This window comes from Mixophyes fleayi, chromosome 3 (genome assembly GCF_038048845.1).
Source record: "Mixophyes fleayi isolate aMixFle1 chromosome 3, aMixFle1.hap1, whole genome shotgun sequence".
In the NCBI taxonomy this organism is placed as follows: domain Eukaryota; kingdom Metazoa; phylum Chordata; class Amphibia; order Anura; family Limnodynastidae; genus Mixophyes; species Mixophyes fleayi.
This window is the reverse complement of record NC_134404.1, coordinates 348240531-348266458: the sequence shown is the minus strand read 5'-3', so window position 1 is coordinate 348266458 and position 25928 is coordinate 348240531. Positions and strand designations below refer to the sequence as shown.

General features: G+C 44.1%; 1 protein-coding gene across 3 annotated transcripts in view; it reads left to right on the top strand.

Moving 5' to 3' along the window:
• Window positions 1-25928, top strand: part of CUL9 (cullin 9) — an 81052-nt gene that overhangs the window by 20728 nt on the left and 34396 nt on the right. For all 3 annotated transcript variants that reach the window (XM_075204524.1, XM_075204525.1, XM_075204526.1), the window contains exons 11-15: window positions 1562-1785; window positions 16244-16481; window positions 23000-23105; window positions 23232-23459; window positions 23780-23870. In XM_075204524.1, the coding sequence (XP_075060625.1) occupies window positions 1562-1785; window positions 16244-16481; window positions 23000-23105; window positions 23232-23459; window positions 23780-23870 (887 nt within the window). The remainder of the gene's footprint in view (window positions 1-1561; window positions 1786-16243; window positions 16482-22999; window positions 23106-23231; window positions 23460-23779; window positions 23871-25928) is intronic.

Genomic DNA, 25928 nt, shown 5'->3' with positions numbered 1-25928 from the left:
ACTTCTTCTTCTTTTCGCTTGGCCAGGTTACTTAGGTTCTTGCAGGACGGGGTTTGATGCAAATTTGTATCTTGGTTCTCTTGGGGTCAGGTGTCAGCAGCTTTTGGTCTTCTTTCAAACAAGACTTGCTGTCATACCTTTATGAGCACACTTTCTTTCAGGGTGTACTCCATATACATCCTCTGTATGTTCCTCTGGTAGCTCCATAGAATTTGAATTTGGTGTTAAATGCTTTACAGCATCCACCTTTTTAACCTTTGGATAGGGTGGAATTTAAATTTCTAACCTGGAAAACGGTTTTGACCATTTTTACGGCATACAGAGTTTCAGAACTTACTGCTTTATTTTGCTCTCCTGCTCCTTGCTCTTTTTACGTCTCCTCTTCTTGTTTTTCATAAAAACAGGGCAGTTTTGCGAACCAAGCCCGCTTTTCTTCATAGGGTGGTGTCTGGATTTCATCTACGTCAGGACATTGTCATTCTGGTCCTGACTGATTTAATGTCTTTGATTAACAATTATTCCATGTTGTCCGAGCCTTGCGAATTTTGGTGCACAAGTCTCAAAAGGTGCGCAAGACTGAGGATCTTTTGATTATCTATCATGCTCACAACAGAGGCTAGCCAGGTTCTAAAGTCATTTTTGCTAGGTGGATTACAGCTGTTATCCGTCAAGCTTATAGTAAGGCTGGGGAGCCTGTCCCAGATAATCTGAGCATGCACTCTACAAGGTCTGTAAGTGCTTCCTGGGCGGCCTGCCATGGTGCTTCCAGAGAACAACTGTGTAAGGCGGCCACGTGGTAGTCTGTACACACATTCACTAACTTTGACAAGTTTAATGTGTTTGCATCCAAGGATGCAAGTATTAGAAGTAAGGTGCTTTGTGCCGTTTCTTCTGCACGTTCCCTCCCGTGAGGCAGCTTTGTGATGTCCCTGGTGTCCCCCAAAGGATGACAGAGAAAATTGGATTTTTATACTTGCGTAAAATCCGTTTCTCTTAGTCCATTGGGGGACACTGGGCGCCCACCCTTAATGCTCTAGTTTCTCCTACTGTTTGACATGTAGTCTTGTTGTTAAGAGAATGTTATTGTTTGTTAATTTTATTCTCTTTTCCTGTTTTCTCTCTCTCTCCCCTTTCTGTGGGCTTGGTTACACATAAACTGAGGCTGGACAGGAGGTGGGGTATAGAGGGGGAGGAGTTAGAGCTTAGTTAAACAGAAGTTTAAAGTGCCAGTTCGCCCTGTCCCTACTCTATACCATGATGTCCCCGGTGTCCCCCAATGGAGTAAGAGAAACGGATTTTACATGAGTATAAAAATCCAATTTTTGTGTACATAGTCTTTCCAATACACTGCAGTACAACTTTCCACATATTTCTTTCCAAATTATTGCAGTACCCTTGAATTTAAATTATGATGTGCCTATTTATGTACCATTCTATCGCGCCCGACTGAAGTGTAAGAGTCCAAAATGTGCTATAAGTCTTGCTAGTGTCCACTTAAGCTATTTTAAAAGAACTTTGCTATTTGGGTTGAGTGTCTCACCTTTGAATTTCTGTATTACAGGTGTTTCACCTCTGTACACAATGGACTCCTGGTTGTCCGTATGTTGACTGAAAATCATAAGGGTTTGTCTGAGCAGCTGTCCAGCTGTGAGCTGCCCTCCGTTCTCCAAAGTGTCTCGGAGGACTCCAGCAATTCCATGTACGGGAGGCTGGATCTCTTCATGCAGAAACAGCTGTGTGATCTTTTAAAGAACAACCAGGAGAAAGGCAGCTCAGAGGCCAAAGGTGAGAACTGAGGGATCTTTTCTTCTACAGCGGCCATGAGATGTAGACTGCAGAGGGGACCAGTGCGTCCCATCGGAGGAGTTTGGTATTTAATGTTTGAGAAACCAGTTACATCCCGCTACATGTTTTGCTGGACTTATGTAGGATCAGGGGTGCAGACATTCTGCAGCCTGTATGGTGTTGAAACAGGCAGCTAATCAAACAATTTATGTAAATAGTCAACAAATATCCAGTTATAAACAGCAAACTCCTTTTTTTTTTTTTTTCAAGGGACCAGGAAAACTTGGTGTAAAATGAGCCTAAATTCTATGAACACCTACAAGTGTTTCAGTGGAATAACAGACCAGGCAATTTGCAGCGACCACAGTGGTTTAGTTTGTGCCAGTGTATAGAACCTGTACACATGGAAACACCTGCACTGTAAAATAGGTGGAGAAATGGCATTATATCATTATATCATTATATTTGTCTTAACTGAACAAACCTATTAAGACTTTTAAGCTGTCAAATATTTTGGAACTTAAATCTTTACTACATACGGAACATATACCGCAAAATGTGTAAAACTAGGGAAATGCGTTAGAGGATGACCACAAAGTGTACAAACCACCGTGGTCGTTGTAAATTGTCTTGTAGAAGATTTGTAGTAAAGGTTTTAATGTTGGTGAATTCCCATGGTACTGGCTGCAGACAGTGAGTCGTCCTCGGACGGGCGCTTGAGGATGAGTGAGTAGGAGAGATGAGGATGGTGACCACCCCTCCCCCTTCACATCTTCACCCTCGGTAGCGCTTGTTCACGTCTCCGCTGTACAGTTTTGATTTTAATGAAAACAAAATAAATGACGACGGTGGTGGAGGAAGTCGGATTTTAAATTAAGGATGAGTTTGTTTTTGCCTGACGCATACTAGCCTTTCGAGCGGGCACTACAAACATATTACCCTAGGGCAGCCTGAACCCTTATTCAGGAGTATACCAGTACTTGTAGCTCAAAGATGATGTCTGCTCAGCTGACCCTCACCAAAGAGCAGGAGAAGGTGATAGACAACTGGGTGCCACAGGTTTCCCTGTTGTATTTACTGAATGACCTTATTGATTGCACCACACTTGGACCACCTGCCATTTGGTTATGGAAATGTAACCAGGTATGGCATATAGGAGTTGCTTAGCACAAGCTCCATTTGTAATGTGTTTCCAGGGCTGTCTTTCCGACTAGGCATGATGGGCAGGTGCCTGGGGGCACAGCGGGCAAGGGGGCCCAAGACAGAATGAAAATAAAAAATCCTGTACAAAACAAAAGAAAACAAACGTACATTATGTATATACTATATAGATATATATTAGTAATATAAGCAATAAACAATGGCGCTCACAGCAGTATTGTATAGGTATAGTATACTGAACAAATCCACTTAAACACCTCTTCCACGTATGGAGGTAGCCTTCCTTAGAAATGGTTGGTAAGTCCAAGATAAATAGAGTAGGTAAAGCACAGGAATAAGCACACCGTGGTGTGATATTTGGCTGAATAACCAAAGTTCAGTGGAAATATAAATAGTCCAAAGTATATTAGTATTTCAAGCTTCTGGATTGTCCTCTAGGACCATAAGCAATAAATCCAGTCTTGTAAGCATAAAAAAGACAGAAAAACAAACAAAGAGGTCAGAAAAACTAGTGTGTTAGTGATATCCCATCACCATATGTATACACACTAGGAACACCGCTTATCTGTATAGCTGCTTCTCAGTAATATGTAACCAGCATTTATGTCATCACGGTCTCTCTCCGAAGAAGCAGCATAATCAGCACATCTGCTCCTTGGTCATACACCAGCAGCACACTGCTCTCACAACATCTCTCCTCCACTCATCAGATATGCACTATATGGTGGAGTATTTCAAAAAATACAGCATTTAATCAGCAAAACATATAAAATGCACACTCACAATGAGTAATTCTAAAACAAGCTTATCTGTAATACAGGTATACACTGGTTTCTGATGTACCGGTCCCTCGGGTGCACACAGGAACCTCCCACAGTTTCCACACAGAAAACTCAATGGTAGGATAATCTAATATAGGCCAGGGGTCAATAGAATAGGCCTCAACGCGTTTTGTCCTTAGCAGGACTTCCTCAGGAGGTATTTATTATAAGCTGTCTGCCAAAGGAGGTATTTATAGTAGGACGCGCCGCCATTTTGCGCGTGCGCATTACTCAGATTGTACTGCGCATGCTCGTCCTATAGGACTTACTGCGCATGCGCGGCTTTGTTATTGCCGCGATCTGCCGATGTAGCGGCGTTCTATATACAATTGGTGAAGTAGTGGTTAGGTTGGGGACATGGGAATAAACAAAATAAGTGATGAATGTGTCAATTACATGGATTTGTAAGTTTATTGATTATCTTTATGATCCTGGGACAGATCAGGATCTAAAAATTCTCTACATGCACTGATACCTTTAATGTGTTCTATCACTGTATAGAGGGATTGCCCATCTATAGTGAGCCCTGTATACTCAGAATTCCATTCAAAACTTTCAAAAATATTTAGTACACTGATCGTATCCTTCAGATAGGACTCTAATTTGGTTACGTATTTACTAAGGAATATGTTAACGTATTCAGAAGAATGGGATGTCTATACCAGCGATGATAGGTCTCCCTGGAGGTTTATTCAATGTTTTGTGAATATTCGGGCGATAGTAAAAGATGGGGATAATGGGGTTCAGAACAAGGAGGTACTGATATTCCTCTTTGGTTTAGATTTGCTGGCATAAACCTTTTAAAAGGGTGTCTCTCAAAATGAATATAAAGTTATTAGTTGGATCCTTCTGTAATTTCATGTATGATGTTTCATCATTTAAAAGCCTCTCTGCTTCTTCAATATATGCTGATCCATCCAATAGCACAACACCACCCCCTTTGTCTGCTTGTTTGATAATTAATTCTTTATTGTTCGTTAGAGTTTCCATAGCTAGAACTTCTTGTTTAGATAAATTAGGATTTCTAGGGCTTGTATAATTTATCTGACATAAGTCCTTAACCACTAGTTCCTGAAACAGGTCACTATGGCTGCTTCTGGACTCTAGTGGGTAGAATTTAGAGGTAGGTTTAAGACCCGATTTGGATGCATTATCATAACTGGAAATTATCATAATTGGAAATTATAGCTGTTTCTTTTCTAGCAAAATGTCTCTTAAGCGTTAGCTTTCTGGTAAACTTGTTGATGTCTATGAAAATTTGAAACTTATTTGTTTTTTAGTGGGGGCAAAGGAGAGGCCTTTACTAAGTAATGAGAATTCTGATGTACTCAGTTGGTGTTTGGACAGATTAAAGATCCCATTTGCTTTTAACGTTCTAATTATGATAATTTCCAGTTATGATAATGCATAGGGGATTTTGTTGTTCTCCATGACACTATAATGGAATCTACTGAGGAGGAAAGAGATCTAGCAGTTACTATTTCAGGTGCCTTAATGGCAGGTAAGTAATGTAACAAAGCAATGAGGAAGACAAGTCAGATGCCTGGTTGTATAAGGAGTTAGGAATCCGTAGCAGACAGAAAGAAGTAATAATACCACTGTATAGGTCATTGGTACGGCCTCATCTAGAATACTGTGTTCAAATGTTGATCAGATCCAGTGCAGGAATGGCAATTAAACTTTGTTTGAGTTTTACAAATCTTTAGGGCCTGATTCATTAAGGAAAGTAAAGCCGATAAAAGAGTAACTTTGCACCTTGGGAAAACCATGTTTCATTGGAGGGGGAGATGAATTTAAAATGTGGAGAAGGATTTATAGTTGGGCAAGGCCATGGCCTATATCAACCTTAAATTTCAGTGTACAAATAAAGCTATCAAGTATTTGTGTGCTACATGAAAAAACATCCAGAATTTATCTTATGTGCAAAATAATAAACTAATGTCTATAGTGACCAGTAAATTCCTTGAAATGCCTGCGTGGTATGGAGGAAGCACAATGGGCCTAGGTTTGTTGTTTTCTATAAACCACTTTTATGTTGCTTAGTCAGTCCTGCTAATTAAAGCTAATTTATGTGCCAAACTTTAAATTACCTGGTGAAGACCCATGTCTTGCTTAAGCTTTTTGTCTGTCTTTCTCCAGCTCATCCCAGATCTCCGCTAAATGTCTTACCTAGCCCCCGGTACCTTGTGTTATTCCAATCCCACCTTCATGTCAGTAACTGTAGTGGGAAATAAGCTCGGTCTGAGAAGTTGTTATATACAGCTGCAGAACAGGATGTTCTCAAGTTCTTTACACACATTGTTACATACATACACTTGCTGTTGTCTTATTATTATTAGCATGTGTTTGTGTAGTGCCAGCAGCCTCCAGTACATGCATAGCAGGGAGATTTCTAAGATACCATATAAGGCATTCTGGTGGCTCAGTTATGGCAAAACCAGTCCAAACAATGTGTTGCGACGAGTTCTGCAATTGTGCAAAAAGTCTTAACTTTCCTCGTCACGTAGCAGAGATAGAAGAGACAGTACTGACTTGGACCCTTCACAAATCCACACTTCATGGGAGGATGGCAACAAGTAAACCATTGTGCTAGTAAATAAAATATCGCCTACCGTTAGCCAGTATGTAGCAGGCACAAACTCCAAGCAGAGGAAGATTCTATGATGAGACCACGCTGTGTTTAGTGCAAACCTAACTATGCATGTCATGCCAATAACACTAACCTTATTGTGAAACATGGTGGTGCCTAGAGCCACTTCTGGGTAGCTGGTATAGCTGCTGTAGCACTGCTTTGCTGTGGGCTGGCTGGTACCTCTTGACCAGTTACTATGGACCAGGACTGCTGGGTAGCGGATTGACACAGAAACACCGGGTTCAATACAGAACAGCTGGGGAACAGGTTAGAGTGTAAGCGCTTATCTGTTTACAGCAGACAATAGGCATCAGGCAGAATCTTCAAGCAGTGGTGTTTATTTGCTCAAGGGGTTCTTACAAGGACCATTACACACTAGTTGGAGGTACTAGTGATAATCCAGAAGTACAGGTGGTATAATACAGTTAAAATGCAAAATACAGCTCTTGTATACTGTTTCTGACACACATGGTGGCAGGGGCTAACCCAGCCCCTGTCCTAGCTGGCACCACAACGTCTGAGATATTACATCAGATATTTAGCATCAGGGTCTAATATGTTCTCTCAATATGTGACTTCATAAATTATTTGCTGGTTGCATATTTCATGTAGTTCATCTATCTTGTTAACAAGTCAGGATAAAAGGTAACTGCCCTCTGCTGTGTACTCAGGCTAAAAAAGTGTTGGACACTCAGATGAAAAGGCTTAATTATCATGGGATTTCCTTTCTTCAGACAATTCACCAACAAACTTCCTCCAACATGGCATCAGTACATTTTCTATACAAAACTCAGTACATTGTCGCACTGCGCCACTAAGTGAAGCAAAAATAAAGATTACATTATTTCTAAGTGATCCAGCCACAGTCAGAAGGTTTGAGATGAGGTCATGGACGGAGGTTACTCTGTTACAAAGAGAGCGTGGTTTCAATAGGGCAGTTATGAAAGTGATGGGGGACAGGTGGTGTGTTTGAGGTTTGCTGGATTTCTATAGTTTGTAGAACCAGAATGAAATGTATGGAAGATTTCTGCCATTGTCAACTGTGTGCTGTTGTGAAGTGGAAACATCTAGAAACAATAACAGCTCAGCTGCGAAGTGATAGGCCACACACAAGCTCACAGAACGGAACCACCGTGTTATTCAAGTGTGTAGTGCAGGCCTGACCAACCTGTGACTCTCCAGATGTTGTGAAACTACAAGTCCCATCATGCCCTGCAAGATATCGGTTGGCTATCTACTAGCAAAGCATGCTGGGGCATGCAGTTTTACAACACCTGAAGAGCCACAGGTTGGCAAGGCCTGGTGTTGTGCATAAAATAGGATTTTTGTATTCTTCGTAAAATCCCTTTCATGTAGTCCATTGGGGGGCACTGCTAGACATAGGGGTATAGTAGGGGGTCCCGGGAGTCAAGGCACTTAAACAGTTAAACTTGTGAGTGTAGCTACTCCCCTACTATACCCCGCCCACAGGAAGGAGTATTCAGTTTATGTGTAACAAAGCCCGAAGGAGGGCCTAAAAAGGTTAACCAACAACAAACACAGTCAACCCAACAATCTTTCAGAGCAAGGGTGGGGACACCGCTAGATATAGGAAACATACCAAAACTGCCCCTAAGGGAGGGACTGCTCTGACACTGCTGCATGCAACACCTTACGGCCAAAGATAGCCTCCTGAGATGCAAAGACCTGCAACCTGTAACATTTCACAAAGGTTCGAACAGATGACCACATAACCGTCCAGCACAGATGTTTGGCTGAAGCTCCATGACGCGCTGCCAAGGAAGCACCCACAGCCCTGGTCGAATGAGCTGACAAATCTCCTGGCACTGGCTCCGCTGAGCTCGAATAAGCCATTTTGATGGTGGAAGTGATTCATCAAGCTAACGACACCTTGGAGGCTGTCCAACTGCGTTTTTGCACATCATGTAACGCAAAGAGATCTGTAGTTTTGCGAAGTCCCACAGTGCGATAAACATAGCACCTAAAGGCCCTGACCACATCCAACAGTAACAAGGACTGATCCGAAGATCGAGAAGAGATAGCCGGAATTACAATTTCTTGATTGAAATGGAAATGAGAAACAACTTTACGAACAAAGGAGGGCTTGGTGCGAAGCCCTGTGGTGAACAAATGGCAACGAGGGAAGTGGAGTAGGTCTATGATATAACCTCTCATGACAATGTCCCTGAACCGGGGGTCGAACGATGATTCCAGCCACTTATCCCGAAACAATAGTAATCATGCTCCCAACACATTTCTTTGGATAGGAGTCACTTCATGCGTAGACCGACTCGGTCCACTTAGGATTTCCTCGTCTGAAATGGCGTCTGCCCCAACGGAAGCCACCCCTTGTGGGAGCATTTGACTAAGCTCTTGCAGAGGATGCTCTAGCTTTGTTTGAGGGATGTAGGGACTGAAACTTAGGTTTGGCCTGTTTCACTGGCACAAATAAGCGCCCCCCGTAGCCTCAGAAATGAGCTGGTCTAACCTAGCAAAAGTGGGATGACATCAAATTGGTCCATTTTCAGGGTGTGCTTGGAATCCGCGTCTGCGAATCAAAAGCACAGCCACAAGGAATGTCTGGATGCTATGATAAGCACAGAAAGTTTTGAGGCTACTGAATTGACATCCAAATCAGAAGCCTGTCTGATGTGATCTGATAGAACCAATAACTCCTCAGTAGGGGAACAGTCATGGAGGCCCCTAGTTAATTACTCTGCCCATGCTTGAATCGCCTTATTGAACCAGGCTGTAGACATATCAAGTCTGAAAATACTACCGGCCACTTCATTTGCAGAATGAAGCACATGTCCGTGCCGTCTGATTGAAACTACCCCTACTGGCAAAGTGGTTGTTCTCGTCAACCTGACTATGGGACGGTCTACTTTCGAGAGAGCCTCCCATTTCTACTGGTAGTAGGTAGAGAGATCTAAATTTTCCAGGCATATGAAAATGGAGGTCAGGCTTTTTCCATGCCTCCTCAATTATGTCAAATAACATGGATGAATGAAATGAAATGAGCTATTTCATTTGCCTTTTAAAAAACGAGAAATTGGCAGCGTGTGATATCTCTGGGTTGGCAAAAATTAAAGTTTGTTGGACTCCTAGCACCAAGTCATCTACCCCCTGAACAGTGGATGAGTTGTCCACGCAAGCAGAATCCTTATCACCAGAATCTCTTTGAATTTCACCATCTTCCTATAATTAAAGGGCTGAAGTAGAATCTAGGACCTTGGCCTCCTGAGAGACCTGACGCTTATGAGATGGTGATTTAGCTACATTCAGTATATGTTCCAGCGAGGAAGAGGCCTTAGCTAAACTGTCGGAGATCGCAAAAGTTTGTGCTAAAGTACATTCCACCTGGGACACCCCTGAAGCAGGTTGGTCCGTTTGTGGACCTAACTGGTGTGGTGCAGAAGTGGAAGCTTGACCTACCTCACAGTGTGATATTACCCTTGTGACCTCTGCTAAGGTTGATTGGAAAGGACGCAGCCAGGCAGGTTCTTTCACGACTGTAGATGCAGACTAGTTCCAATTCTCCGCCTCACAGGCTGTACACAGGACCTCCGGATGGATAGAATTGTAAATAATTTTGTAAATAAATCACAAAAATATGACCATGACACACACGGTCTTGCAGACAAAACATTTGCAGAAAAGAGCGTTTTAAACAAGGAAAACCCTGTTCTGTATGGAGGGGCAGAGCAGAGTTCTGTTTATCTCCACTTGAGAAAAATGGTGCTGGAAGCCTGGTAATTTTGCTAGGAAGCAGGAGAGGAGTCCAGGACCTCCCCTTCCTATAATAAAAATGACTGTCCCACAATCTAAAACAGAGATCTGCTCTGTTGTTTGTGCCCTCCTGTGTGAGGTACAGCCACAGCTGTGCTGTCCGAGATCTGGCTGTGGCTTCTAACTTTCCCCCTTCTTCTCCCGTAATGCTCATTTCCTAGGGGGAAGGGAAATGCAACCGCAGCACCTATCTGTGTGCTGCAATCACAGCTGTCAGCTACTGCCTGCAATGTTAAAATAAGCGAATGAGCCCAGCAAAGTTCCCCTCCATAAGTGAAAACAAATAAAATTAATAAAGGTAAAAATCCAGGGCAGGAGCCCTGGAAAACATGTCTGACTCCTGAGGGCACATAAACTAGCAACACAGGGACACCCATCTTCTTTCCGTCTCTGATTCTGACTAATCGTCAGAAGAGGAGGGGGTGCTAGTTGATGATTCAGAGTTGCCGCAAATTACGAATCTGGATGACTCCCAGGAACCAGGGCATTGGGAACCTAGTCCTGGCAGTAAGATGAGCCTTCGACCTCTTGGACATAGAGTAGTGGACTAGGGTCTTTTTAAAAAAAAGTAAGAGACGCATGGTCTGTTTTCCTTGTTTAACGGAATTAAAGGATATTACGGATTCTGCCTGGAAACAGCCGGACTGCAAGATTGTAGTACCAAGGAGATTCACTGCCCTATATCCATTACAGGCGAATGATATCGCCTGTTGGAAACAGATACCATGAGCAAGATTGGCACACCACACCACCCTCCGTGTACCAGGTATAGCCACTCTCCAGGATGGCACTGACCGCAAAGTGGAGGGACATTTAAAATCCATCTACGTGGCTGCGGGAGCTTCCCTCAGACCAATGCTGTCTCTTTGGCTTAAATCGTGAGGCGCTGATTTCAAATCTGAGAAATCTATGGGGACCCTTCCTTATTCGGGGTCTGTACTATTTGGCCCGGAACTAGATTCCATCATTTATAAGGTCTCAGGTAGTAAGAGTACATCCTTTCCCGTTAATGTGCCAAAAAACAAAGGTGCCGAGGTTCAGCTCTTTTCGACAACCCTTTTGGGAGAGTTCCTCCACCAGAGGTCAGGCGAGCAGAGGGAAAACATTTGGAACCAGAGGCCAATTCCACAGAGGTAGATCCACCTTCTCCACAAGTCAAACCATCAGCCTGACTGCCACTCTCTCCTCGCGGTGGTGGGAGTGGGCTGACGTCTGAGGTTGTTCAGAGATCAGTGGATAGTGTTCTTTTCTGATCGCTGGATTCAAAGGATCATGACAAAGGGGCTTTATGATAGATATTTCTGTGCTGGCCCCTCGTCAGTTCTTCACAACTTCCCTGCTCTTCGACCCCACAAGCAGACAAGCGATGCTACACTGTGTCGCTTCTCTTCTTTCCACAGGAGTCATTTGCCCTGTCCCAGGAAGCCAGAGACGCCAAGTACCCATATTGGAAAGACCTCAGCCCCTACTTTTCATGATGGGAGCTTCCCACTATCAATTCAGGTGCTCCCCTTTGGCCTATCCATGGAGCTGCGAATATTTACAAAAATATCTGTTATGGCGGCACGGCTATGTTTAATTGGGGTGAGACTAGAGCTCTACCTGGATGACCTTCTTATCAAGGCCACGTCAGATCATCTTCTAAATCAACACCTAACCCTTAACATCAGTGTTCTGGAGCTCTACGGCTGGATGATAAATCTGGAAATCACAATTCCATGCCAGCGGATGATTTTCCTTGGTGTCATCGTGGACACCAGGGAACAGAAGATCTTCCTTACGGCAGACAAGGTATGATCTATGCATGACATTGTGAGCAGTGTGCTGGCCAAGCTGTAGGCTCTCCATGCTCCTGGGAAAAATGGTCTAAACGTTCGAGACAGTTCCTTATGGAAGGTGTGACAGGATGGACCGCCTATGCCACCTTGTCTGTTGTTGCTGGGAACTGAATAGGCTTACTTTGCCACCGTCCCCTTTCGTTATTCCGAATACGTCCCTCCTGCCACAGTAGGAGGAGCCTGCTGCCACCACCGGACTCCTTTATGGCATCCAGAACCACGTTCCTTCTGGGTAACTGTCGCTGCTAGTGTACTACTGTGCTGGTACACTTGAGCTGGTACCTCTAACCGCTTACTATGGATCAGGGTGCTGTGGATGGATTCCCCCTGGCCTATCACACCGGCCAGAGCTGGTGGGTAGTGACAGAGCGGTGGTACTGGAGAGCTTGGTCCAAACCTCAGAAACAGCCGCAGGAAGGATTAGATTTAGGGTCTAATCTGTAAATCACAGGATTACAGCAATATTGAAGAAGTTGTCAAGCAGGGTCTTGACGAGGACAGTTCCACTGATTAACGGTATCCGTTGTCAGGTCAGATGGAACATCAGAATGATGCATTTCAGTGTACAAGGGTTCTCTTTTCATACAGTTTTAGACACAGCCTCATAGGCTATTTTTAGAATCCGGATACAATACATTATTTACGCTTATCTGTGATAGCCTAAAACATTGCTGTGACTTCTTGCATCTTATATTGGACACAGTGAACATCTGACGGCAAGTCTAATTACCCATTCCGTTAAGGGGTATTGGACACTCTCATCAAAAGGTCTAATAAACATTTGATTAGCATGGGTGCTTTCTTCCAACAGTTGCAGAATACACATTTCTTCCAAAGAAAAAAATTCCCCACGAAAGTTGCAAACCCCAAACAAGGCATTTCCTTACACCAAGATATGCAAAAGACTTTCTAAACAAAGGCTTATTGTATCAGATATTATACATCAGAAATAATGCATTTCCTCTAGCAAGTTTAAAACAGAAAAAAATGAATTTTCTCCTCTGGTCTCAGAAATAAAGATTTTCTATATCAAAATATACCCAATATCAAAAATAAGTGCATTGGCAATTATATAAATAAGCATCCTGCGCGATTTCCTTTAAAAAATGTATACCATAAGCTATTTATATGTGATACAGTCAGAAGGTTTCACTTCCAGTGGGACCTTCTGACAAAGGGGATGGACCCGTCCATTCGATTGGACACCCAATCCAACCTGTTATCTCCCGAGGCTCTGAAATAGACTCCAGTTGTGGATGGTTTGGGACCACCTGGGTGTAGGCAAAGGTCCTTTGCCCGTGGTCCTGGATCATCGACACCATGGATGCCAGCCTGCTGGATTGGGGCGCCATGGTTCTTCATCTTCGTCTACAAGGCCTTTGGTCTTAACAAGAGAGCTCCCTTCCAATAAATGTATTGGAGTTGAAGGCTCCGACAGGTGCTCAGACCGTTCTTCAGGGATCCCCAGTCCGTCTCCAATCAGACACTGCCACGGCCGCGGTGTATGTCAACAAGAAAGGCGAAACCAAAAGTGCCAGGGTGATGTTAGTGACATCTCCGTTCTTAATTTGGACAAGCAATTGGTTCCTTCACTCTCGGCAGTATTCATTCCAGGAGTGCAAAACTGGGAGGTCAACTGCTTAAGTTATGTGGTAATGCCAGGGAAGTGGGCACCCCACCTGGAGGTTTTTCAAATGCTGGGCCAGAGGTGGGATCTCCCGGACTTGGACCTCCATAGCATTGAGGCACAAGTGGCAGGTTTCCAGGTTCTGCTCAACGGCCAGGGACCCGCTGGCAGTTGGTGTCGACTTCATGACCATGCGCTGGAAATTCCAGTTGGGTTACCTTTTCCTGCCCATTCCAATGCCCATTCCGTTGGGTGGGGGCCTCTTGAGCTGAGTGGAATGGGGCCTCTGCAAGGCGGTTATCTGGTCCTCGGCCCACACCTCTCCCAAATCCGGATGCCAGCTTTGGCTGTAGTGTTTTACAGGCTGGGCTATCAGAGTGGTCCCCCCTTAGAGGGGCTGCTTTTGTACATTCCCATGGTAGCACTGTCTACCAGCTTTGATGAAAGAGAAAAGAGGATTTTTATACTTACAACAACTCCGTCTCTGATTCCATCTGGGGAACCCTGAGTTCCCTCCTATTTGCTCTTCTGCTGTTTGGTCTTTGGTTGTCTGATTCCCATTCATTGGGACTTTGAAATTACACTGAGAAGCTACAGGTGGTTACAGAGGGGAGGGATCTGTTAGCAAGTTACAATTTACTAGTTAAGTGCCAACTCCACGCCCCCCTCATACAACCTATGGTAGTGGTGTCCCCCAGATGGAATCAGAGAAACAGATTTATCGTAAGTATACAAATCCTCTTATCGCCCAACATCATTACCCAATGTTCTTGTGGCCATGTTCCAAAATCTAGTGGAAAACCATTTCCAGTATGGAGGCTGTTAGGGGTTCCAACTCCATATTAATGCCCATGGTTTTGGAATGAGGTGTTCAACATGCTCATCTGGATGTGATGTCCAGGTGTCCACATACTTTTGGCCATGTAATGTGTATCACCAGGTGCTGGAAGCAGAAGGGGAGACATATCAGATAATAGTAATATATGTCCGCTTCTATTTCCTGGCCAATTGAGGATGTTAAAGTAAGGAGTAAAAAGGTTCATGAGTGTTTATTAGAGGGAAGCAGTGTTGTGATGGGCAATAAAGATAAAGGGGTGCTGTGGGGAGCGGTGTTCTAGTTTTCTAGACAATGCCATGGAAGGACAGTAAGAAAAGAAGCTGTTAAACATTATGGGATTTGATAGGACTTGAAAATAAATGGCAAGAGACAGGCAAATAAACAGTGGAAATCGAGACAAAAATTAACCCACAGGCAATAGTTCAAAAAAGTGTAGAAGAGTCTGTCGAAGTCGTATAATTGGATGAGCGAAAGTATACTGGTTAATATTGTTTTATTGGCCGATTGCACTCAGTATGCCCTGCTACACGTGACATACGGCTATCGCACGGTAAAATACGCACGTACACACTCGCATTACAATATTTAGTTATTTATATAATTCATATTCATATTTGTTCCGTTATACAGTAATTTATGAGCTGATAGTATTTAGTTTATTAGTTTATATATTATGATTATATGTACACTTCAGTGTTATTAAAGGTTCAGGTTAAAGGAAAGGTGTCATGTCTGATATCATATTAATCCCCTTTACATCAGCAGCTGTCCGGTGCATTCGGCGAAGAGATCGCACATTGCATACTCTAGTTATTGATGTTAGGGAATAAACCTTTAATATGATGCTGACTGTAAAATGCTAATGGACTGGTTGTAATTGGAGTTTTGGCGGGAAGAACAGAGCTCATCCCCTGGAGAGATGACTCCCACCTTTGGATTCCTTAGATTGAACCAGCCTATGATCTGCAACCGCCTGGACCAATAGAAGCAAGCCATACCATCTGCATTGTTCTCTCTCTAACACTGAATGTATATATGATCATAGCTGCGCTCCCAGTCTTCAGTCTACTCTGACCACAGTGTTCAAGAGTGAACTACTGTCCACTGGTACCGTGGGAGCGCAGTGCGAGCGCATGCGAACGCAGCGGTATGTATGTATCTTTTGGTATTGGCTGTACTGTACTGTATCATAATATAATAATGTATTGAATTATTTACATCTGCTAAAATAAATCACTTTGTGCGTTTGGAAACACAATACAATCGCCTATGCAATGCTTATTTGAAAACGATAGAATTACTTTAAGAAGTCTAATAAAAATCTCTTTTAAATTAGTCATCCCGCACAAGATGTACAGATCCATCCATGGAAATATAGTCTGCAATTCCTCATTGTAGTTTCCAGAAGATCCCTTCTCCGGCTGCGTCTGGTGTAGTGGTGGTCACGATTTCTTCCTACTTCATTACCTACAGCTGCAACTCCTCCATATCTGTAGGACAGGTCTTTAGGTCTAATGTTCCCCACTCATTGCTTGCCTCCTTTACGTAATACTCAGTTCTTGTCCATCTTGGTTTCTACTTCGGATAATACTTAGGTGCTCTGTACCTGGTCAGTCTATTTCAGAAAGTACTTGTCATCTCTTGATATCTTAGCTTTTCCAGACAGCATTCAGTACGCTGTGTTTGTTAACTTTGTCTCTATCAGAGTTGAGTAATTGAGTGTGAGTATTCAGCGCTTGTTGTCTCTTTCAGAGAGTGCTCAGGTGCTGACCCTGCAGGAGATGGATCTACCGGCTTTGCTGAGCAGTCTGAAGGATGGGCAGATGTGTCGGGAGCTGCTGCCCTCTCTGGAACGATGTGTTTTTGATGATGTCTCCTCGCTGCGATGTGATGTCTCTCAGCTTCTCACAGACCCGGATTTCTTCCTGCAGCTTCTCTCTAGCTTGGAGCAGCTCAGAAGTGAAAAACACCTTCAGCTCTGCGTGTACAGGTGCGTGGTCTGTGTATGCAGGTTTATGGCCAGATGTGCATGTGCATGGACTGCGTGTACAGGTGCGTGGTCTGCGTGTGCAGGTGCTGCGCGGTCTGCGTGTGCAGGTGCGTGGTCTGTGTATGCAGGTTTATGGCCAGCATGTGCAAGTGCGTGGTCTGCGTGTACAGGTGGAGCGTGGTCTGCGTGTGCAGGTGCTGCGTGGTCTGCGTGTGCAGGTTTATGGCCAGATGTGCATGTGCATGGACTGCGTGTACAGGTGCGTGGTCTGCGTGTGCAGGTGCTGCGTGGTCTGTGTATGCAGGTTTATGGCCAGATGTGCATGTGCATGGACTGCGTGTACAGGTGCGTGGTCTGCGTGTGCAGGTGCTGCGCGGTCTGCGTGTGCAGGTGCGTGGTCTGTGTATGCAGGTTTATGGCCAGCATGTGCAAGTGCGTGGTCTGCGTGTACAGGTGGAGCGTGGTCTGCGTGTGCAGGTGCTGCGTGGTCTGCGTGTGCAGGTGCTGCGTGGTCTGCGTGTGCAGGTTTATGGCCAGCAGGTGCGTGGTCTGCGTGTACATGTGCTGCGTATACAGGTGCTGCGTGGTCTGCTTGTACAGGTGGGTGGTCTGTGTGTGCGTGGTCTGCGTGTACAGGTGCTGCGTGTACAGGTGCTGCGTGTGCAGGTGTGTGTGTGTGTGTGTGTGTGTGTGTGTGTGTGTGTGTGTAGGTGGGTGGTTTTAAGTATTGTATATGTTGTACAGAGAGGACAAAGAGAGGACAAAGGCAAAGAACATATGGGTTAGTTTTATAGGCTAATTACCATTATTTCCTTCTTACATAGTAGTACAGTACTCCCTCATTATAACGCCATCTTGGAACACAGGCCAAAACCAATGCTATAGAGGAAGTGATCGTAGAAAGAGACATCATATATTTAGTATATTTTGAGCTTTTGAAGTAAAATAAAATGTGGTGAGAAGCGAGGGTGCATTTATAGAGTAACTAGTATAAAGAGGGAACACGGAGCTTGTGGTAAACATAAAATTGTAGCCAATGCTACCAACCTTTGCAGGACCTGCCAAACTCTCATCGCTCTTAAGGTGCCCACAAGCAGAATGATTTTGTCTGGCTCTACTATATTATTCATGAAAACCTAATCATCTCTACATGTGTCACAAACAGATCTTATACGATACCATGTAATTGCAAAGATCTTTCAGAGATGTGAGCTTCCTTTGGAATGTCGTGTGTGTGTGTATATGTATATAGGTGTGTATATATTATACATGTGTATATATTTCTCTTGCTGAACCATTTGGGGGACATGTGGGGTCAAGAGGGTGCTGTGCAGGGAGTATGGCTCTAAATCTAACAAACTTGTCTGGCTTACTCCCTCCCCTGGAAGGAGACACACCAGCTTTTTTCTAGTGCCTAAGAAGTAGGGCACATTTTAGTATAGTTATTAAATATCTTCTTAATTTTTATTTTTTTTTAATTGAGGAAATTCACTAGTGATGTTCACTCAGTGACCACTGCGGCTGAGAGCAGGGTGGGCACAGAGAGCTCCTATGCTGTCCCCCAGCTCTCCATGTGGGGGCTCCCGGGAAAGGGTCACTTCGTCGCCGGACAGAGCAACAAGGAAGCCAGAAGCTGGCCAGGATAGCAGGGCCGTGCCTGGAGCCGCGGCAGCAGCCCCAGTCTCCTCTTGTGCAAGCTGAGATGGGGGCTGCCTGCGGTCATCACCAGATGGCTTCAGGAGGGTACAAACAGCTGTGGAATGCAAGGTAGCTCGGAGATAACCTGGTAGGGGGCTGTGAAGGTTACAGATCTCACCAGGGGTTATACATGTGCTGGAGATAGAGGACGTGCTTCTTCATTACGTAGAGTGTTACTACCTTGCCGTATGTACGTGTGTGTGTGTATAATATATATATATATATATATATATATATATATATATATATATATATATATATATATATATATATATATATATATATGTGTGTGTATGTATGTATGTATGTTAACCCGTGCATGATACTCATGCATTCTAGTCAAATCAAGATACTTAAGGTCTTAAAAGGTTCTTGTCATGCATTTGGGCCTAGCCCAGGCCTCCTCAGGGGAAGAGCGTTACTTCCCGACGCAAGCGCCCTTTTTAATGTGTGTTCATGAGGTAAAATTACCTCACGAAAATGAGTTTGACCCCTCTACTCGTAAATTTAGCCTTTACTACCCCTCCCACGGGGGGAAGGGGGGAAGATGGAAGTTAACTGACTTGACTATTCAAATTTTTTTGTCAAATAATGTCAGTATACCAAATTTCAGGTCAATTGGATGAGCCCTTTCTGAGAAAATAGTTTTTTCCACACACACACACACACACACACACTAACGCACGCCTCTACACATGTGTGTTCATGAGGTAAAATTACCTCACGAAAATGAGTTTGAGCCCTACCAAATTTCAGCCCTTTTTGAATTTTTTTTCCCACACACACTAAGAATTTAGTAAGTCAGTGTATAACTCTGCCCAGCAGGTGGCACTGCAACAGACAGACGCCACTAAGCATTTATATATTAGGTATATATATATATTATTAGTGTCACAACATAAACATATACAGTGCGCCTCGAGACCATGTGCAACGTCTCTTAAACAGTAAAATAATATATATATATATACACACACACACACATATATTCTGTGCTATAGATTGAGCACTGACCTTCCCACAATTTATTCATTGTGCTCTGTCTGACATACGAGTAATATAGTACTCTCTTGCATACATAACAGTTCTGCTACAGAAAATTGTGCTAGTTATATATATTATCTACCTGTATATATGTAGATTTATTATTGCTCTTTAATTACAGTGTTTGCACAGACTTTTAGATTGCTCTCTGTGGTAGGTTGTTTTCTATAGTTTTTCCTTTTTTCCTTGTTTCTTCTGTGTATACTTTGTCAGAAAAAGGGACTGCTAATAGCTCCAAAGCTGCCGGGCCCAGCTCGGTCATGTACTTCACCTGTTCCACTTGTCATGCAAAATTACAGAGTGGATGGTCAGACCTCAATGCCAGTTGCACGGTTTGTAAGTCTAAGGACCTGTGGAGGACCTGGTGGAGCCGTCCTGTGCCAGAGAGATGGCATGATCCATTGCGGACCTTAGATGTCTTTCATACCCCTTCCCTGGGGGCTCTGTCTGCAGATACCCCTTCTCAGGAAGAGGTGTCTCTGAGAGCCCTGACATTTTGGTGGTGTCACAAGAACCTCTCTGGTTGCAGAACCTTGAAAGGTCAGTTCAGGGATTGGTTAGGGTGTCTTACTCCCTAGAGAGGTTATTGGAGACATCGTCTTCGACTAGACAACCTAAACGCCAGGCTCATTTTGCGGTCCATGTGTTGGTGGACTCCGATTCGGACCACTTCCCTCAGGAGATTCAGGACACTTCAGTCTATGAGGACCTGACGTCCTGTAAGAACGATTTCTCCAGTAGTCGCTGAGGAGGACCTCATTTTGGTGGTCCGTAAAAAAAGCATCTGGTTTACTTTTCTTCCTCTTCAAAGTTGTCTAAAATTTTGGGGCAGACACGACTGAAACCTGGCAGCAGATTTCAGATCCCAAGAAGGTTTTGCTGCTCATACCCCTTTTCGGATGCAGAAGTTGCATCGTGGGAGATGCAGACTAGTGTAGATGCACCAATTGCACATCTGGAGAAGTCCACTACCATTTCTCTTTCGAGGCTGCTATCTTAAGGGACAGCATGGATAGGAAATGTTGAAGGGAATTTTAAATCCATCTTCCGGGTTTTTCGTTTCAACCCATAGTGCTTGTGTGATCAAAACTCTCTCAGTGAAGGCATACAATCTGAATTGTCTTAGCTGGTGGAACATATCAAGGAAGCTTCTGTATATTTGGGAGCTGCTAATTATAGGTCAGGATCTGTCCATAACCTCGTCCTTGCCAGTGGAGGCCAGACGCACTCTCTAGCTCAGATCCTGGGAGGCAGATGCTGAATCCCAAAAGGCCTTGTTGGTGCTACCTTATGATGGAGTCGTTCTCTTTGGTCAGCAGTTGGACAGGAGTACAAGCCCTTTTCTCCCTGATGCTTCCCCCCAAGTCAAGGGGCCGGAGATTTCTGTCCTTTTCAGTTTGTCGGGAGATCTTGGGCCACTTCCACAGGAGGTCAGTCCTTTGCCCCACAAGGACCGTATCTGAGAGGTAAGTAGATTTGGACAGGAAGACGTCCTGGAACGAAGCTGGCAGACAAGCAGGCCGCATGATTTCCCCCTGCCAGGAAGTTCAATGGTGGGGTCTCGTCTTTCTCTTGCGGGACCAGTGGATTAGTACTTCTTCAGACGCCTGGGGGCATTGTGGACAGAGGTTACGTCCTGTAACTCTTGGTGGCGCCTCTGCGGCTTTTTCTTTCCACTTCAACGAGACAAAGCCAGGAGAGTGGCTCTTTAGGGGGGCATTCAATCCCTTTTGTCATTAGGAGTGATTGTCCGCGTCCTGAGGGATCAAAGAGACTTGGATTATTACTTGAACCTCTTTCTGGTCCAGAAACTGGATTGGTACTTTCATCCGATTCTGAATCTGAAGTCCTTCAACTTAGTCTTGAGGGACCACAGCTTCTGGATAGTATCTATTCGCTCAGTGATAAATTCTATGAAGCAGAATGAGTTTCTGGCATCCTTGAGCATCAAGGATTCGTATCCTTACACACCAATATGGGAAGGCCAGTACAACCTATTCAGGTTTGCGGTGGTTGTCACATTTCAAATTCAGGGCTCTCCCCTTTGGTCTGGCAACCACCACTGGTGTTTACGAAGGTGGTGGTGGGTTTTTTTTACAACAAAGGAAGGTGACTTGTAATACCTTACCTCGATTTCTTTGAAGGAGGCCAGGACCATGTGTTTGGCGGAACATTGTGTTCCGGTCATCTCAGCTGTCTTTTTCCCAGGGATGGACAATTGGGAGGCCGACTACTTGAAGTTCCCATGCCATTCATCCTGGGGACTGGTCCCTCCAGCCGGAGTTGTTTGCTCATATTTTAGACAGGTGGGGTCTGCCCGAAGTCGACATGATGGACCCTCGGCTAAACCACAAAGTGGACTGGCATTGTGTCAGAAGCAAGGACCCACAGGCGTCCCTGGTGAATGCTTTGACTGTCCCTTGGAATTACCGGCTGTTGTATATCTGCCTCCCGATTTTCCATGTTACCTCGGGTGCTGAAGAACGCCAAGTGGGAAGGGGTGCTGGTGATTCTGCTGACTGCAGATTGCCCAAGAAGGTCCTGGTACGCAGATCTTCTAGTCATGGTGATGGAACCGCCCTGGAGACTTCCCATCAGAAAAGACCTTCTGAGCCAGGGTCAATTCTTTCATCAGGACTTAGCACGACTGGCTTTGATGGACTGGTGGCTGAGGCTCTGATTCTCAGCCAATGATGTTTTTCAGACAAGGTCATCCAGATGATGATCAAGGCCAGAAAACCTGCATCTTCTATGAATTAGCAACTGATCTGCAAGTCCTACATAGGCTGGTATGAACAGTGAGGAGTACTCACCTCCTCGTTCCGTTTGGCTAGGTTCTTGTCCTTCTTACAGGTGGGCCTGTACAGTTTTTGGCTGAAAAATTTTGTGCGCAGCGTGATATGTGCGTGCCACCCATAGGGGCAGCTTTGGAATGTCCCCATGGTGAGCATTGTAAACCAAATAGCTGTGCAAGAGAGAAAAGGTTTTTTGTACTCATCGTAAAATCCGTTTCTCTTAACCCATTTGGGAACACTGCTCTCCCACCCCTTGTTCTGACTGTTTTGGCTGTATGTTCTTTGTAATGTGACTTTAGTCCTATCCGTAGGGCTTTGTTAGTAGATAAAGTGGTGTGTCTCTGTCCAGGGAGCATAGTGGGGGAGGGAGCAGGACAGACAAGTTTGTTAGATTTAGTGCCATACTCCCTGTACAGCGACCTCTATTCCCCATTGTGAACAGTGTCCCCGTAATGGGTTAAGAGAAACAGATTTTACGGTAAGTACAAATAAATATATACTGTGTGTGTGTGTGTGTGTTATATATGTGTGTGTGGATGTGATAATTAGTATCATTGACTTTTGTAATTGTAGACTTTTTTTAATTGAGAGAGTTTTTATTTTTCCTCAGTAAATCTCCTTTATTGCTCATTGTTGCTTTCTAATATCTATTTTATGGACTAGTGAGTGTTCAGTGGGATCTATCGCCATCTCTGCTGTTATTGCTCGAGTTATTTATAATAGTGATGGTGTGATTTCTCATGTGTCTGTGTATATAAAGGTAGTGGATAAACACCTCATACCATGCATATTATTCAATTTATTATCTATGTTAGTATCTATCTCAAAGTGTAAGAGTTTTCTTGAACTTCATATAGTGGAGGATTCAATGAGCTCAATAATTCGGGAGAATGCTTTGTGACTTCATAGAAGTGTTTAAACTATTCATTTATTCTACAACTGCTCACAAGTTCTAAACAAAATTTCAATTTCTATTACCAGACTACTGAATAAGTGTCTTGATTTCTACCAAGAAGACGCTCTTCCCTGGCACAAGAGTATCGAGCCGTGTCTGACTTCTCTCGGAAGCACTAGCAGTGACCAAGAAGTGAGGAGGGGGTGTAGTGATGGTTTGAGGGAGGGGGTGGGGGGGGCAAGATTGCCATTGGGTATATAAAAATATGAATGAAGCTTGGGAGATAAGTCATACATGGATTTGTTTTTCTGGATGTAGGTTCTGCAGGAAGTGGTGAGCTTTCTGCATCGTCTGGCGTCCACAAACAAGGATTGTGCTGTGGTCATGTGTCGGCTTGGTGCAAAGGAAATGCTTAGTAAAGTGCTAGAGAAACAGAACTCCAGTCTCTTGCAAGCATCGGAACTGAAAGACCTTCTGACAGACTGCGATAAATACGCTAATCTATACCAGAAAATGGCCACCAGTATCTTAGCTGGCTGTATACAGGTGAGTATCACCCATTATATTGAGGGGCCGAAACAAGAACCATCTTCATGTTTCCCTGCTGAACTGTGACCTGTAGTGAGAGTGAAATCTCCCATCTGACTTTTCTGTATGTTGTGTGACTTAAACACCCCTTCTGTAAGCGAGCATTTACAGGCACACTCTAACCAAAATCTTATATATATACTTCCATAACAATAACGATCTCCGGTCCCCATGTAGAGCTCTTTGTTGTGTTGTCTTAGTGACACCGTATTTGAGGAATGTGATGTGTCTAGCTGTACTGTTTGTCCGGTGACCTTTTTTTGTCTGTTCCCCCTCAGATGGTTCTGGGGCAGATAGAAGAGCACAGACGTAGTCAGCAGCAGATTAACATTCCTTTCTTTGATGTATTTCTGAGGAATCTTTGTCAAGGTGAGTGTCCGTAGATCGCGATGTACCCCAAGCTGCCCCAACATTCTTCCTGAATATTGGACTAATCACATTCAAACCTGAACAGTGGTAGTCTGCAGTTCATAATGTGCCCCCCCCCCCAGCTTACTCCTCAACATTCAGTATTACCCCTCAAAGTATACCCTGAGCCCTGCACATAATTAGTATGTTTAAATGTGCCTTGATTCCCCTCTTCAGCATTTACCATCATGTGCTGGTGGAACTGGTGTAAAGAAGCGCACTTTGCGACAGATTAAATTCTAACTGAAAGTCGTTTTTTACTGTAGTATTTAAAAGTGAAAACTCATTAGTTGTTGTTTGCAGCACTCTTCCTAAATGTATTTATTAAGTAGTCCTTCTGTAAATAATGTTTACTGTGCTTTTTTTAAATAGCATTTTTAATAGAAGCATTTGGCTCACAAAACAGGGTTTCTTTCTTTTCTCAAATCATTCCACTCAATGTGCCTCCACCTTCTCCATCCATTCCACTCAATGTGCCTCCACCTTCTCCATCCATTCCACTCAATGTGCCTCCACCTTCTCATATCATTCCACTCAATGTGCCTCCACCTTCTCCATCCATTCCACTCAATGTGCCTCCACCTTCTCAAACCTCTCTACTCAATGTGCCTCCACCTTCTCATATCATTCCACTCAATGTGCCTCCACCTTCTCATATCATTCCACTCAATGTGCCTCCACCTTCTCATATCATTCCACTCAATGTGCCTCCACCTTCTCAAACCACTCTACTCAATGTGCCTCCACCTTATAAAACCTCTCTACTCAATGTGCCTCCACCTTCTCAAACCTCTCTACTCAATGTGCCTCCACCTTATCAAACCTCTCTACTCAATGTGCCTCCACCTTATCAAACCTCTCTACTCAATGTGCCTCCACCTTCTCAAACCACTCTACTCAATGTGCCTCCACCTTCTCAAACCACTCTACTCAATGTGCCTCCACCTTATCAAACCTCTCTACTCAATGTGCCTCCACCTTATCAAACCTCTCTACTCAATGTGCCTCCACCTTCTCAAACCTCTCTACTCAATGTGCCTCCACCTTCTCATATCATTCCACTCAATGTGCCTCCACCTTCTCATATCATTCCACTCAATGTGCCTCCACCTTCTCATATCATTCCACTCAATGTGCCTCCACCTTCTCATATCATTCCACTCAATGTGCCTCCACCTTCTCAAACCACTCTACTCAATGTGCCTCCACCTTATCAAACCTCTCTACTCAATGTGCCTCCACCTTATCAAACCTCTCTACTCAATGTGCCTCCACCTTCTCAAACCACTCTACTCAATGTGCCTCCACCTTCTCAAACCTCTCTACTCAATGTGCCTCCACCTTCTCAAACCTCTCTACTCAATGTGCCTCCACCTTATCAAACCTCTACTCAATGTGCCTCCACCTTATCAAACCTCTACTCAATGTGCCTCCACCTTATCAAACCTCTCTACTCAATGTGCCTCCACCTTATCAAACCTCTACTCAATGTGCCTCCACCTTATCAAACCTCTCTACTCAATGTGCCTCCACCTTATCAAACCTCTCTACTCAATGTGCTTCCACTTTATCAAACCTCTCTACTCAATGTGCCTCCACCTTCTCCATCCATTCCACTCAATGTGCCTCCACCTTCTCCATCCATTCCACTCAATGTGCCTCCACCTTCTCAAACCTCTCTACTCAATGTGCCTCCACCTTCTCAAACCACTCTACTCAATGTGCCTCCACCTTCTCAAACCACTCTACTCAATGTGCCTCCACCTTCTCAAACCACTCTACTCAATGTGCCTCCACCTTCTCAAACCACTCTACTCAATGTGCCTCCACCTTCTCAAACCTCTCTACTCAATGTGCCTCCACCTTCTCAAACCTCTCTACTCAATGTGCCTCCACCTTCTCAAACCTCTCTACTTAATATGCCTCTAAGTTCAACTCTGGTTCTCCTATTACTTTAGTAAACATTTATCTTTTAATGAAGTCGATCTTTTTGTGACAAACCAAGCAGATTTCTGGCTT